We start from the raw sequence: 15,629 nt of genomic DNA on the forward strand, positions 1-15,629 counted from the left end.
TGCAGGGGCAGCCTCTGCCTTCCCCTGATTTCAGGAGATTGCTTTATGAGGTCGTGTTATGGGTTAGAGGAGCTGGGTGGGTCCCAGTTGCTCCCTGTGTCCCTCCCCGTGCTTGGCCATCCCCACCACGTCCTAGACTGGGACTGGAAAGGTCCTTCCCCATCCCGTGCTGTGCTCTGGAGAAATCATTATTTTCACAAATACTTTTTCCATGGGTTTTGTTGGCCGGGAGGGTCCGTTAGGGCTGTGCAGGCTGGAGCGTGTTGCCCTTCGCCTGCTCAGTCTTGGGGAGCTGCTCATAAGGGCTTCGTGTGCCCCCTCAAAATTAATTAACACAGCTCCTTCTGGGTTACTCGAAATCACCCACCTTCAGCTTCCATCTCTGTAGACATAAATCATGAGCTCCTTGCCTTGAGGAGAAACTGTTCAGAGTTTGTGTTGGAAATTGCTAGCAAATACAACCTGTATTCCATGTCATTTTTGTTTTTATTGAAGAGGAGAGATGTGGCTCATGGAACATGGACAGACCCGGCCTGCCTTGGCGCACGTTAAGCAGGGGCTTGTTTTCATTGCAGCCAGCTAATGAGATGGTGCTTTGACGAATCACATAAACACTATTAGAGAAATGAGATTTATTATCTAGGTGTTTATCATGAGTGGATTCAAGGTAAAGACTCATGCAGAGGTAATCTCAAGGGATGGCTTTGAGGTAAAGTGTACCTGGTCCTTACGAAACCCTTATCTGTTTACCTGCCGGCTTGTTTTGTTTCCCCAACTCAAGGCTGTTAGCTGGGGTGACCTGTGCCATTTCAGTCCAATTACTTTCACTGGGGATAGGTACTGGAGAGTTATTTTTTAGGCTAAACTCATGGTGGAGGCAAACTGGGTTTCTTCAACAGGCATCTTTCCACTTCTTCAGAAGTGGAGTCACTTCTCTCTGTGTTGGAGTGCTCAGGCTGGACCCTGTTGACCCCTTGACGGTGGCGTTTGTCGGGAAGGGAGTCACCACAAGAGGCTCTCAGGTTTGCGTTGCATCCTCTTGATTCTCTCCTTTGGGCGACGGGCATTGCGGGCAGCAAGGCTTTGTCGCGCCGGCTCATCGCAGTGCTGCGTCTCCACAACCAGCCGCTTGTTTTGGAGAGCAGCCTGCCCCGCTTTCTGCTTGTAGATCTCTTCTTCAGTCCCTTGGATATTCTCATTTTTTTGCATCCCTTGGTGCTTTCCAAGCCTCGAGTTCCACTGCGAGAGCCTGCAAACGTGTGGTTTCTCCCTCCGTGAAACTCTCTGTTGCCTGGGTGAACATCCCCATCGTTCCAGCTGGCTGTTCCACACCGCGGTGTCGTTGCGTAGCCAGTCCACACACTGAAACCCCACTGCTGTTTCTTTTGGCTGGAATAAATAACACCCCCCCCCATCCAGAGCCCGTGAAAAGCAATGGAAAAGTCTTCCTTGAGTCAAATTGACGTCTTCCTTTCCAAACTGCAAGGCTTTGGCAGACAGGGATGAGCTGAGCTGCCCCCCTTGGCTGCAGCTTGCTGACAGCTGTTATTGCCATCGTACTGGTGGGGAAGTGGGAAAGGGGGAGAAACTAACTGGTATAGGCTGCTGGGGAGACTTTTAGAGGCTGAGCTGGCCGTCCCTATCTCTTGGAACACGTGGCAGGTCTCCAGTTATCAGGTCAGGGTCGCTGCCCTGCTCTGGACCCACACACATAGCCACAGGTTGTCACTCGTTGTCCCCAGTGCCTGTTGTTCAGCCACAGTCCCTCTCTGGGTGCATCTTTTCTTGGTGCATTAACATAAAAAGGACCTTTACAAGCTGTGTGGGCAAAGTCTCTGGCCTGCATTGCCCTGCAGCTCACATGACACCATTCAGACGGTGCCTGTCTCTTCTAATATTGCTCCAGTGTTTAATTGCATGAACTGGAAGCTTCTGCGCCAGTACTTAGTGGGGGAACTTCTCAGGGCTTTAATCATTTGCTAAAAAGCTTTTGGGCTCCATTACCGTCTCATGGCTCTCTGTAATTGAGTGCCGGCGAGTTGAGAAGCCTTCAGAGAAATAACATGGTCTCTAGATCAGGTGGTCCAGGGCCGCCGTGGCTTTTCCCATAGAATCACAGAATAGTTTGGGTTGGAAGGGACCTCAAACCTCATCCAGTCCAACCCCCTGCTATGAGCAGGGACGTCTTCACCCAGGTCAGGTTGCTCAGAGCCCGTGCCTGCTTTAGCTGTGCCAGGAGGGACAGGGGTGAGGAGCAAGGGTCCCCGAGCAGTGCTGCGGTGGGACGGGGGGGCTGCAGCGGCAGGTCTGGTGGGATGAGGACTTGGGAAAGACGGGGCTCGGATGGATGGAGGGCTAAGCGATGCTCCCGCCCTGCCAGAGAGACAGCAAGAAGATCTCTCTGGCAACCAGAAATGGGACCTGAGGGAACTGCAGGAAGATGTGCCAGGGGAGGTTTAGGATGGACATTATGAAAAGGTTCTTCACCCAGAGGGTGCTGGACACTGAACAGGCTCCCCAGGGAGGTGTCACAGCCCCAAGCCTGACAGTGTTCAAGAAGACACTGGACAACGTCCTCAGACACATGGTGTGAACTGTGGGGTTGTCCTGTGCAGGGACAGGAGCTGGACTTGGTCACCTTTGTGGGTCCCTTCCAGCTCCCGACATTCTATGATTCTAAGTGATGGCATGTGGGGTTAAGGCCCCTGGATGATCAGCCAGCCCCAGTGGTGGCCGGTGAGAACTGGTGGCTCGTAGCGTGTGAGAGATGGAGGATGCAGGAGGGACTGGTCTCCTGGAGGCCAGAAGAGGGAAGGCATCCCATCACAGCAGACAGACATGTACCGACCAACCATGGGCATCACAGCGGGTTTGAGGGGGTCACCGCTGCCTGTCTGCCCAGCCCCAGCCATGGGCTAAACCTTGCGGGTTTAGGGCACCTTCCAGGGTCACACATTCACCTGGGGCTGGGCCGGTGCTCACCAGCATCACGGGGACAGCAGCTCTGACACGGGGACAGCAGCTCTGGCATGGTGACAGCAATTCTGGCATGGGGACCGTGGTTCTGCCGACTGGCGCTTCCTATCGCCGCGGCTGCTGCACGGGGAACGTGACTGCGGGGAGGTGACGGCTAATTGCTGCAGCGAGTCAAGGACTGTTTAAGCAGCTAATTAATTCCTCCTAATCAGCCCTTGATCTGTTGAAAACTGCATGGCATTATCTCCTCTGCTGCAACACCTTGATAATTCCTGTCTGAATGGCCTTCACGGAGAACATATTTAAATAAACTCAATAGAGATTTCAGACAGATAGCAACTATAATTACCAGCTTGTACAAATTAAACCGTGGTTTGTTCTGTTCTTTTTCTCCTGCCTTTGCTGCCCAGAGCTCCTGCTAATCATGTTCTCGCTGCCAGTGGCACGCCAGTCCCCGGGGCGTTTTCTGCACATGCCTTCGGAACGCCGGTGCTGGTACGGGTGCTCAGCAGGATGGTGTTTGGGATGAGGCTGCACATGGGCACACGGCAGCCTCAGCTGGTGCCAGGAGCTCAGTGCCGTGCCAGCGAGCTGCTGGAGCTGCCCCACACACCCCTCAGGGCTGCCGTGCACGAGTCTCCCCAGGACCAGCCCTGTTCAGTTTCCCTTTTCTGTCTGGATCTGGACCGGCTGTATCAATGGGTTGAGGCCAACTGTATGAGGTTCAACATGACCAAATGCTGGGTCCTGCACTTGGGTCACAGCAACCCCATGAACGCTTACAGGCTGGGGAAGAGCGGCTGGAAAGCTGCTGGTGGAAAGGGAACTGGGGGTGTTGGTGGCAGCAGCTGAACATGAGCCAGTGTGTGCCCAGGTGGCCAGAAAGGCCAGCAGCATCCTGGCTTGTACCAGCACTGGTGTGGCCTGCAGGACCAGTGACCGTCCCCCTGTCCTGCACACTGGTGGGGCCAAACCTCAAATCCTGGGGTCAGTTTTGGGCCCCTGATAACAAGAAAGGCCTTGAGGTGCTGGAGTGAGTTGAGAGAAGGGAATGGAGCTGGTGAGGGGCTGGAGCACAAGTGTGATGGAGCAGCTGAGGGACCTGGGGGGTTCAGCTGGAGAACAGGAGCTGAGGGGAGACCTTCTGATCTCTGAACTGCCTGAAAGGAGCTTGGAGCCAGGGGGGGTCAGGCTCTGCTCCCCAGGAACAAGCGCCAGGACCAGAGGAAACGGCCTCAAGTTGCACCAGGGGAGGTTGAGGTTGGATGTGGGGAACAATTTCTTCCCCAAAGGGCTGTCGGGCATTGGAACAGGCTGCCCAGGGCAGTGCTGGAGTCACCATCCCTGGAGGGTTGGACAGACAGAGATGAGGTTCTCAGGGACATGGGGCAGTGCCAGGAGTGGGGTAACAGGTGGACTCAATGATCTTGAGGGTCTTTTCCAACCAAACTGATTCTGTGCTTCTGTCTCTCCTGAGGTTTGCAGTCACCCAGAAAAGCAGAGGTTTTTCTTACCTGGAAGCAGCATGAGCACTCAGACGTTTGCCTTGAGCAGCCACAGAAGCCCAGCTTGGCCCCAGGTTCAGCCAGTGCTGCCCTTCCAGCGATAAACCATCCAGGCTAATGGCTGCCAAGTGCAGGGGCTCAAGCGTGGTTTGTTAGGAGGGATAAGGTCAGGCCATGCTCATTTCCTCCACGGTCACTCAGGGCAGAGAGAAAGGCTGGTTCCCCTGGCATTTGGCAAAGGTCAGCCAGCCCCGGTGGGTGTATTTACATTGGAGCCCGTGCCGCGTTGGCTCCGCTTCCTTGCTCACTCCCGGGAGCATCACTGTCAGAGTTTGGGTGCTCGAGTGTATCTTTTTCCTCCCTGTCTTTTATATAAACATAGCAGCTGCAAGCAAGGCTCTTTTCCAGCGTCCAAGCAGTGACAGAGAGTGGAGAAAGTCGTTACGGTTTAACGAGGGATTCCAGGGAATCAGAAAGGAAAAATGGATTTTTCATACAGAGGAACAGGTCAGTGCCTCAGGTCCCTGCAGGTGAAATAAGGGGAACATGAGGTTTTCTGCCCATTCATCATGTTGTGAGCTGGCCAGGGCACGTCTCCTGCAATGGGAGATGCACACGTGGAGCCACTTAAGTCCAGATTTGGGGTTTCTCCTGCCCAGCGCCGCAGAAGAACACACCCCCAGGGCTGGCCTGGGAGAGCACAGACTGGAGGAGACACACTAAAAATTTGCTCAGATTGGTTTAGTCTTGAGGCTTTGTGGTTTTAATCTGGACTGAACTGTCCGTGCATCCCGGGCTCACCCTGTGCACGCACATCCTCTCAGGACCAGGGTGCAGACGTGCCCTGAGGAGCTCATCATCCTTTCTTGGGGCTTTTAGTGAAATTTCTGAGGTTTAGGTCTCCTGGTGCGTCGCTTCTTAGACCTCACATGGTGGAGCGAAATCCTTCATGCTGGCAAATACTGCCAGACAGGTATGGGGAACGCAGCCTATCATATTCCCTGTCATCTTTTCGCCAGCGCGAACTTGGGCATGAACATTTTAATGCCAGCAGTTTGGCCAGGAAAGAGCATCCCCAGAAGTATCTCCCTGAGCGGACAATGGATTTGGGATTTCCCAGGACGCTCCCCGGAGAAGCCGCCGCTCACCTCAGCCCTCCCGTGCCTCAGTTTCCCTTTCACTGAAGGCAGCTGCTAATCCATCCCATGCTGGAAGGTTAAATTCACTTGTGCTCGCACCGTCTTTTTCAGGTACTATGGTGATGGGGCGATGCGAGGACATAGACTGATTAGCATCGAGATGCAAAACGTCCCTAAGACCTGAGCGTTGGGGTGTCTGGTTTCGCTCCCCATCTCTGGAGAGAGCCAGATATAGAAATGGAGTCATGCAAAACGGCACAAAGTCTCTATTTCAGAGCTGGGCTGGAGCAGATTAAAATGTAGCGTGTTCAAAAGCCAGCTTCCCTGGATGGCAGGCAAAAAGAATCCATTTCCTTGAAACAAATACTAAATATTAATGAGAGGCGATGGCCTGCCATGCAGACAGAGCTGTAAAGAGCATTTCCCGTTGATCAGCTGCGGAGGCAGGTTGGTGAGACGAAATTGCTTTTTGAATGGATATTTGTGGCCCCTCTCGAGGTGGCTCGGGAAGGTTTGCCTGCCCCCAAAAAAGCAGAGAAAACTCAGAGCGTTTCCATTTTTCTTCAGGGCAGCCACTGGAGATGCATGCCGGTGCTTTCATTGTTGTTTATGCGCTTGCCCGAGCAGCTGGGGAGATGGTTTGTTTCTATTAAGTAGAAATCAACCCCAAATTCACGTTGAGGAGGCGGCGATTTTCCCGGAACATCAGCCGGCTGCGCCTGCCCCCGGTGAGCGCCAAAACGGGCTGCCAAAGGCAGAACATGGGACCCAAGAGCCCTCCCTGGCTTCGCAGCCACATCCGCTCCTTGATTTAGTTCAATAACGAGCACTGCGGGGAAACATTAAAAAAAAATAACTTACAGCTCTCACCAATTATCCTAAAGTGAAAGCAGAGGGATGGGAGCTTTGGAAAAGGAGCCTTGATTTTTTTTCTATTGCTTTGACCTTTGGGTAAGTCAGGAGATTTTGTATTAACTCTGTTTCCAAACTCGGAGGTTAGAAGATAAAGGAAAATGCTCCTTTCCCTCCCTATCAGGGGCGCACAGCCGGGGCGTGGGGCTTCTTCCCCCCGTGATGTTGTGTTCAACCGTGGGCAGCACAATGTTGGGCTGTACTGGGAGAGCAAACAGCAAACTGGGAAAAGCCGGAGCCGTGCCCTGATGGCCTCCAGTCTCAGCCCTGCCGTGTCCCGCGCTTGGCCGTGGAGGATGCTGGAAGCACTTTGCATCTGTCACGCAGGAGATAATAACACGTCGGCTCATGATTTTATAAAACCATTAAGCCAGCTGCGTAGCCATGGGTTGAGCGAGAGCTAATTTTAGCCAGAAATGACTAAAATTAGAACCGAGCCAGAACTAATTAGTCGTTCAAGGAATAGAACCAGAACCGGAACAAATTAATTGTTGCTGAAATGTCACCGTGGGGCCCGGCGGCTGCCGTCGCTTCCAGCCCCACGCGGGATCCCGCTCCGCTCTGCTCGTGACGGCTCCTCCGAACGGAGCCCACGGGCCCGTCTGGGGGCTGGGACAGATAAATAAAAGTTGGTGTCTCGATCCCAGCGGCGACGTGGAGCAGCGTGAGCTGGGCTGTGCTGGGAGTGATCCCAACGCAGCCGATGCAGCTGCCGCCCCGAAGGGCTCGGGAACACGTCCCCTCGCTCCATGGCTGCCCAGATGTGCTTTTCTAAAGGCAAAGGGAATTAGGAGGGGAATTATGAGGCCACCTTGGTAGCTCTTGGCAGCATACGGGTTCTCTCATCCCAGCAGCTTCAGCTCCGCCACCGGCTGAGATGCTTTGTGGAGCTCTCCGAGCTGCCATCCATGCAGATGCCGCCAGAATAATTTCCAGGGAATTGGGAAGTTGGTGCAGGTAAATGGCACGTGGCGACATTTTTCCCCTCTGTGACTCAGTCACCTGTATGGTCACTTCTTTTTACTTTACAAAGGTTGTAACTCACTCTCTATTTCTTTCTCCACTCTCTCAGCACTCGAACAGCAGCTCCCATTTTAGCAGCAGCATGACGCACGGTGTTTTAAATTCAATTTAGTATACAAACTATTTATACCAGCCAGAAAAAAGGCAGTGAAGCAGTTCTTTCTGTCATGAGTGGATTTGTAATTTCAGAGCAATCATTGCATAACTAATTGAATCAGCTCTCAGCATGTGAAATCAGCGCCCTGCTTATCGGAGGTCGTCATCGTTCTCCCCTCCCAAAGCCAGCAGTCCCCTCTACCAGCAGCACTTTGTGCTTCTGCATCAACCTGGCAAGAAAGTGGGACCCGCAAAGCTGCTTTTCTCTGCTCAGATAGAGCCAATAATTTACTAAATATGCTGATAGCTGATGAATAGCTGGGCTGCAGGTGCCCCCCCAAAAGCTGCCCAGGCTCCATGCGAGGGAGTGAAGTGCATTTGAAGCTAATGAAGTGGCAGCCGTGTCTGAGACACAAATTGATGCTGAGATGTTCTGTTGACTCCCACCTCCCACTTCATTGCCCAGTTGTGCTCTGCTTGGCTTGAATTTAGGGGCTGGTCCAAACGCCAGGCCTGAGAGTGAAGCCTAAAAGATTCAATGAAAACAGCGACAGCTTTCTGAGAGATATGGGAGAGGCAGGAAACAGCAGCTGTAAGGATTTTCATCAGCTTGGGAGCAAGGGTCCTGGATTTGGTGACTTGGGTAGATCCAGCCCAAATTTTGGGAGCAGGTCATGCGTGCAGCAGCTTCTTGGGGTGAGAGGGCATCTCCTCAGCTGTGAGGCATTTTGGGCAGGGGCCTGTCAGCATCTGCTGCTCTGCAGAGTCATAGAACAGTTTGTGTTGAAGGGATGTTCCCAGCTCCCCCAGTGCCACCCCTGCCATGAGCAGGGACATCTTCACCAGTTCAGGTTGCTCAGAGCCCCGTCCAGCCTGGCCTGGGATGTCTCCAGGGATGGGGCATCCACCACCTCTCTGGGAAACCTGAGCTGGTGTTTTACCACCCTCATTGTAAAGAATTTCTTCCTCACGGAGCTTAAACTCGCAGCCAGAGGAAGGTGTGCTGTGAGGGATGCTGATGCCTCCCCAGAGATGCTGATGCCTCCCCAGAGATGCTGCCTGCGTGTGTGAGTCCTGGGCTGGGCTGACGTGCTCTGGGGGCGGCATTGAGACAACTGTGCAGGGATGGGTGAGGATGTAGATGAGCCCTTAATGGCTGTAATTGCTGAGCGCTAACAAAGGCCATCTGGTTCAGCCTGCAAAAGTGGAAGCAGGTCTCTGAGCAGAGCTGGCCAGTCTTGTTCTGTGTGAGGAGCTTGCAGACTTTTCTGGATGTGCGCAAGAAGGGTTTGTTCCTGCCAGGTATGATCCCTAAGGCTGGCTGTAGGAGATGGCACAGCTCAGAAAATGAGAGCTGAGTGTCCCTGTGGTCCACCCCCTACTCAGGGACCTGTTTTCTTTCCAGGAGAGCAATGGGGCTTCAAGCCCCTCCATGGCAGGGGCTTGTTGGCTTTGGTGACCTGGGGACAGCCTTAGCAATGCTCTCAACCTCATTGGACAGATTCTTAGAATCATTTTGGTTATAAAAGACCTTTAAGGTCATTGAGTCCAGCTGTTAACATAACACTATCACTAATCCATGTCCCTAAGAACCTCATCTCTGCATCTGTTCAACCCCTCCAGGGATGGTGATTCCACCACTGCCCTGGCCAGCCTGTTGTCCAAGCCACGTATTCTGTAAAACTGATGTGTAGGGATTTTTTTTCCCATGAGCCAGTGCCTCAGTGCTGCTGGCTGGCCTGGCAAACAAGCCAAGCAAGCAAGAGGCAGCTTTCTTCCCCAGGTTTGGTTTAATCCGCACCCCATCACTGGCCTCCGCCTGCAGATGCTGTGTGTCCTGGGCTCATGCTCCTGGGGCAGCACGTACCCGAGCACCCCCAAATACCTGGTTTTTATTCTGTTTTCAGGTAGCCAGATGGGAGCACAAAACGCGAGCGCTCAGCCGGGTCTTCGGCTCTCCACACGCTGCCTGTTACTGCCTGGGTGCCGTTATCCTGATGCTCAACTGCGTGCGGAGCCACTGGTAAGGAGCCGACTGACCCTTCTGCTACATATCGGTGCAAAGAAATGTCCTTATGTGGTGGAGGGATAAGGGATATTTGCTCCGGAGTGCTGGATCCAACCCCAGCATATTGCTTTTACACGGTTGGATACCTTTAGCCAGCAGCAGATTTATTCCAGGATTTGTCATAAAGACAAGGGACGTGGCAGCGTGGCCAAAACCATCGGTGTCAACAGCCGCTGAGTGCCGCAGGTTTCTCTGCTCGCTGGGGACAGTTTCCCCCGGCCTGTGAGCAGCCGGGGTGGCAGGAGGGCAGTTTGCGCAGGGTGGATCATACATAACAGCAGAATTTTTTAATTTTCTCGTAAGAAATCATAAACAAAATTAAACCTGTTTTTAAGAAGCTGCAGTTTCCTGTGCAGAAGAGCAGGATTATCTGTGCACTTTGCAAACAGTCTCTTTAAACTCTTATCTGCGATCTCTTCAAATCCCACCTGTGCCAGCTAATAGTGTGGTATGACTGATGCACCGAACACCAGGGGAATATGTCCTTTGACGTTCTGAGTGCAGCAGAGAGGTTTACTGCGGAAAGTTTCCTCAATGCTAGCAATTTATCTGCGATCTGGTAGGCTTTATCTTCAATGTTGTTAGGAGAGACAGACTCTCTTACTAAATTCCCAGATGCAATTATGCCAGGGTCAGAGCTAATGGGTTGTTTAGTACTTTGGGTAATTTGCCAGGCGCGGAGATCTCAGGTTGGAATTTGCAACATGTATTTAAGAGCTTTGCCTTCCTGGAAGTGACACCAAGACCTGCCCTTGCCCTTCTGCGTTTGTCCCAGCAGTTTATTGCAGAAACTGGATGAACCTTTGCAATGAATGGGGCCGTAATTGAATGCAGGCGAGGCAGAGGGCATGTGTGTGTTCTGCTGATGTCTTACCAGCGCAGCAGGCTTGGATTTCACTGGGGAATGTCTCAGCAATCTCCTTCACAAATGACATAGTCTCTTGTTGTCTGGGAAGCAATGCAAAGCCTTGTGCCTGCCTTTAATTAAAAATAACGTTTGATGGAGGGACGGTCTCCGTTCCCAGTGGTCCTGCTGGGTCCTGGGTCAGCGAGGCTCGCTGGGTCATTGATGGGGAACTGCTTGGAAAGCCAGAGGGACCTCATTTGTCTCAGCCCTACATTGCGGTTGTGCTCTGTGTCAGGAGTTTCAAGTGCTCTGGGGCTTGTTGCAATGGCTCTGCCTGCACAGCCCGTGAGTCGGGCCCTAAAGGAGACAGCAAGGTCAACCCAGGGGCCTGGAAGAGCCCCATTTGGACCTTGGTTTTGGAGGAGAAGCTCTAGAAGATGATGCAGCTCAGCCCAGCAGAGTGCGGATGAGATGCCAGCCCACCCCCATGGGCCAAGGCCACTTCAGGTGATTGCAATATGAAGTTTATTTTGTCCAGGTGTTTCAACAAGGTTGGCTTATTCCCTTGCCTTTTCTTGTCGCTGAAGTTGGCCCGAGTGACGGCTGGCAGGCTTTGGAGGCTGTTCCAGCAGGGCCAGCCCTTAGTGGTGGGAGTGACGGGACGGTTTCAGGGTGGTCTGCAGAACAGCAACTACCAGAGTTGCCCTATAATGCACCGTTCCCAGCTCAGTGAGTCCTCTATAACTGAAGCCCAGAGAAGTTGTGATGTTTGGGCAGGACTTATCCTGTCCCTTGCCCTTGTATGAAGATATCAGCCAGGTCCAGCGCAGGGTTTGCCCAGAGAGGGATTCACAGCTCACACAACACAGATACTGTCACCTCAGTGGCCAGCGATGCCGGGAGGGATGTGTCTCACCTGCTCTTGCTATTTCGCGTCTCCCTTTATGTTATTTTCTGAGTCACTGGTATTCTGAACGCAGGTTTTCACTCCTCAGCCCTGCAGAGCCGATGCAGCTGGCAAAGCACAATCTGTGCCTGGCGCTGGGGCCGCGCGGTGGCCGGGGTTGGGGTGTGCTGGCTGCTGAAACTGAGCAAAAAGGCAACCCGGGGGGTCCCTCCACCCCCAGCGCTGTAATCCAGCCTTTAAAGCTCCTCTCTTTGTGCTTCGGGGACTTTCTCCGTAGGTGTGGGCTGCCAGGGAGCACTTGAGGAGCCCGTGAGATGTCTCTTTTTTTGTTTTTAAAAGCCTGCTTCCTTTTTTTGGCAACTGAATCTTTGAAAGGCTCCAAGCTGGGGGTGGAGGAGGGGTGGGCAGAGCCGACAAAAACTTTGCAAGCAGGTTGGCATCGTGGCTGAAAGCCCCGGAGCTGGGCTGTGCGGCTCTTCACCGCCCGCCCTGTCCCCGGCACCGTGATGCTCTGGCAGGCTTTGCTCCAAAGGGATACCTTGGGTGTAAGAAGAGGAGTGTCTTGTGCTCAGTTAAGCAACTAGGTGCTTCCCAGCTCTGAACTTCATTATCAAGCCTCAGCTTGCTTCTGAGAAGCAAACCAGAATGACCTGTGACCGGGGGGCCCCTGTTTAGTCAACTGCACAAGACAAGCGTCCTTAATTGCTTTGGCGCACTGATTATTTTTATTACAGCCCTGTTCTTTCTGCAAGAAGCAGGGAACTTCCATCACCGAGGCTCTTATCTGTGAAAACAATTCCTGAACTTTCGAACTATCCGTACTGCGTCCGCTACCCCTGCGGTTTATGACTGTTATCTGTGTGACACAGGACGTGACAACCTTCGCTGTCCTCGACTTACAGCCAGTGTCACTCTCCTGCTTTACCATGGTGTTGATGTTTTTCCCTGCATCAGCTCTACAATTAGCCACTGGGCATCGCCTCCTGCATGGACAGGCTTCTCGCTTGGAGATGATGCTTCCAAGAAAATTAATCTACCCCAGGACAGGATTTTGCACAGGGAAGAGTTTGTTTGTCATTGCCTGGTAGTACCTTTATGCTCAATGCTGTTTGATTTCGTGAGCTTGTACCATGAACAAGCATGGTGTAAATGGAATCGATCTGAGAACCACGCGGCCTTTTGTGCAGAAGTGACCAAGTTCGATGGTAGGAGCCAAGTGCGGCCTGAAGGAGCCGAGGTCTCCTCTGAGCCAACAGCACCTCCCGTCCCCTCCGGCATGGCTGCCGGGCATCCGCGTCCCCACCGCAGCTTCCACAGCCCCCAGCTGACCTAAATAACACACACACCGGCACTGGCAGAAAAGCAAAGTCATTATTGGGGAAAGAAGCTGTGAAGATGATGACCAGGCTAACAATAGCCGGTGCTATTGGCAGGGCAATTTGAGTGTTGTTGGGGTTGTTTTGTTTTGCTGGTTTTTTTTTTAAACAACGAGATCTTTTGTTGCTGTGTGCTTGCAGCAGCCTGTGTTGCTGGGCACCACTGCATGATTTTACCCCCGTTGCCTCCTTTGGCGAGAGGAACAAAACCTCAGGCGTGGGGGACGGACAGACATCCTGCGTGGCGAGCGCGGCCCCTTGCAGCGGTGGCTGCTGCCTCCGAGATGCCGGCTGCCGGCCCCGCTGCGGCTGCCTCGCTGCCCGCTGGCCCCTGGCCCAGTTCTGCCCCAATTGCGTTTGCCAGCCCCAGTTTCCAGACCGATTTTTGGGATCAGGCAGAGGAAGTGCTGCTGGGATGCTCCCGCAGTGACCCAGTTTGCTGGACACAGTCTTTGCCCTCCTTTGAGGGAAAGGTATTGCTAAATATGCTCAGTGTGGGCCACCAAGAGAAGCCCAGAGACCTGAAAACACTCAGCTTCTCTCTCAGTACAGTATTTCCAGGTTTGCTTCACGCTCCATGCAGCCTTTGGGGATGTATTTCGGGCTGTAGGTTTGGTGGGTTTTCTGGTGTTGCAGTTGCCATTCCCTGGTTGACTTGTAGCATGGAGGGTGTTGGTCTCTTCTCCCAAGGAACAAGTGACAGGACAAGAAGAAACGGCCTCAAGTTGCGCCAGGGGAGGTTGAGGTTGGATCTGGGGAACAATTTCTTCCCCAAAGGGCTGTTGGGCATTGGAACAGGCTGCCCAGGGCAGTGCTGGAGTCACCATCCCTGGAGGGGTTGAACAGACAGAGATGAGGTTCTCAGGGACATAGGGCAGTGCCAGGGTTGGGGGAACGGTTGGACTCAATGATCTTGAGGGTGTTTTCCAACCAAAATGATTCTGTGATTTTATGAATCAGCTCCTGTTTGGCCGATTTGGCCATAGCAGTGCTGATGGATCCGGCTTTTCCCTACTGGGCTGGAAAATGGGTGCCTCTGGTGTCCTGCTTCACGCCGGCAAGCGTGGGGAGATGTCAGGGGAAGCTTCATTTCCCCAGTTTCCACTTGCCAAAGCTGGGGGTGCATTCCAGGTGTCTCTCCCCAATGACAAACGTCCTCGTGACAGCAGGCGGGTATGTGATTAAAGTAGGTCGCAGCCCACCCAGCCCTCCCCTGCGCTGGCCAGAGGGATGCTCCTCACCATGGCGATTGCTCTGCTCAGTACATAAAGCATTTCCAGGTACCGGTACAAAGCGCGGCTTTAACTCACGCCCTCTTGGGTGCCAAGCTGGGCCCCTGCCTTGTCGTGCAGCCAGAAATAAATGCTGTAACAAACGTGACTCAGAGGCACATGGCGAAAGGAACTGGTTTAATGACAAACCGGCTGCATGACTTGCCCCCCCCAGCAAGGGAGGTGGCCAGTGCCTTGTCCTCCCCCTGCCAAGGAGGTGGTGAAGCTCCCCCGGCACTGAGGAACAGCCGCAGATGCCAGAATAATTGACAGCTCCGTGCTGCTTGTCATGGCCCAGCATCATAAATGTTTAAAAGGTTTATTTACCAATTCTGAAAACTCCTGTGCGCATCATGTTTAATGCAAATAGAGAGTGTGTTTAGGAAGATATAAAGCATTACTAGAGGGAAAGACAGTCCATTATCTCCATGCAAACACCTCGCTCTCTAGCTGTAAGCCAAACAGCAGGGGACCGAGCAAGACATGCTGATGAGGATGATGAATGCAGGCGTATCCGACCGTGAAAAGGAAGGATGGGATCATCTTGAGCAGGGGAGGCGGCTTTGCCAAAGGAAACGGCGTCACGTGCTGGTTGCAAGGCTGATTCGCAGTTGGCCAGTTCATGCTCTCAAAGCCACCTTTGCTCTTCTCCTGCTCCAAGTCAGGTCACTAGCATGGGACAGTGGAGCCTCGAGGATGTAAGGTGGTGTGAATCCACCTCATCCAGAGCAAGCAGCAGCATCCGAGCGCCCAGCTCTGGCTGTACCTCTTTCTGCTCTGCCATCTCTTTGCTGCGATCCAGACAAGGAGCAGCTCGGTGCTGCTCTCCCAGACCTGCCTCCCCAGCGATCAGCAGCGTTTTTTGATCTCTGTGAAATCCCACCCCAGTGCTGGTGCCCTGTGGAAGGGTCCTGGCCAGATGCAGAGTCAAACCCCCATTGCTGTGAAAAAGGCATTTGCATCTTCCTCTGTGGGAGCAGATTGCCCCAGAGCATCCCCAGGGATGTCCCGTTCTGCACAGAGAGCGCGGCCAGGCCAGGGTCGCTCAGGCGGATGAGCACATCCCCGCAGAGGGATTTTCTTTCCTCCCAAACCCAGGCAGTGCTGCCAGCAGGAATGTGCATTTGGGCTTCCTTATAGGGGAGACTTGTGTCATTTAAAAATAAACACCAGGGAAAAGATGCAAAGGGTTGTGCAGCTGCTTCACCTGGCAGCCAGGGCTGTGTGTTCACATCAGGAAGGATTTTAAGCTAAACCAATGTGAGCCTGGTGTGCTGGGTGCTGGAGGGTGATCAGCCCTGGGGACATGTGTCCTTACATCACCCAGGGCCAAGCTGTCCTTCCTCTGTCTGCGTTCAGCTCCCTGGAAAAGGGAATTTCCCTGTAATTTCCAGCGTGGAAATTCTGAGTTAAATGATCAAGTGTAAATCACCGAGACACTGTGTTCTTGCTCACTCCCAAGCACATTACATTTTTTCTGTGTTTTGTTTCCTTGCTCCAGTCCAAAGT

General features: G+C 53.1%; 1 protein-coding gene across 8 annotated transcripts in view; it reads left to right on the plus strand.

The window, feature by feature from the left end:
• Positions 1-15,629, plus strand: part of PEMT (phosphatidylethanolamine N-methyltransferase) — a 42,502-nt gene that overhangs the window by 14,272 nt on the left and 12,601 nt on the right. For all 8 annotated transcript variants that reach the window (XM_065031332.1, XM_065031331.1, XM_065031329.1 and 5 more), the window contains one exon: positions 9,559-9,674. In XM_065031332.1, the coding sequence (XP_064887404.1) occupies positions 9,559-9,674 (116 nt within the window). The remainder of the gene's footprint in view (positions 1-9,558; positions 9,675-15,629) is intronic.

The sequence above is a fragment of the Columba livia genome, chromosome 15, assembly GCF_036013475.1.
Source record: "Columba livia isolate bColLiv1 breed racing homer chromosome 15, bColLiv1.pat.W.v2, whole genome shotgun sequence".
Classification (NCBI taxonomy): domain Eukaryota; kingdom Metazoa; phylum Chordata; class Aves; order Columbiformes; family Columbidae; genus Columba; species Columba livia.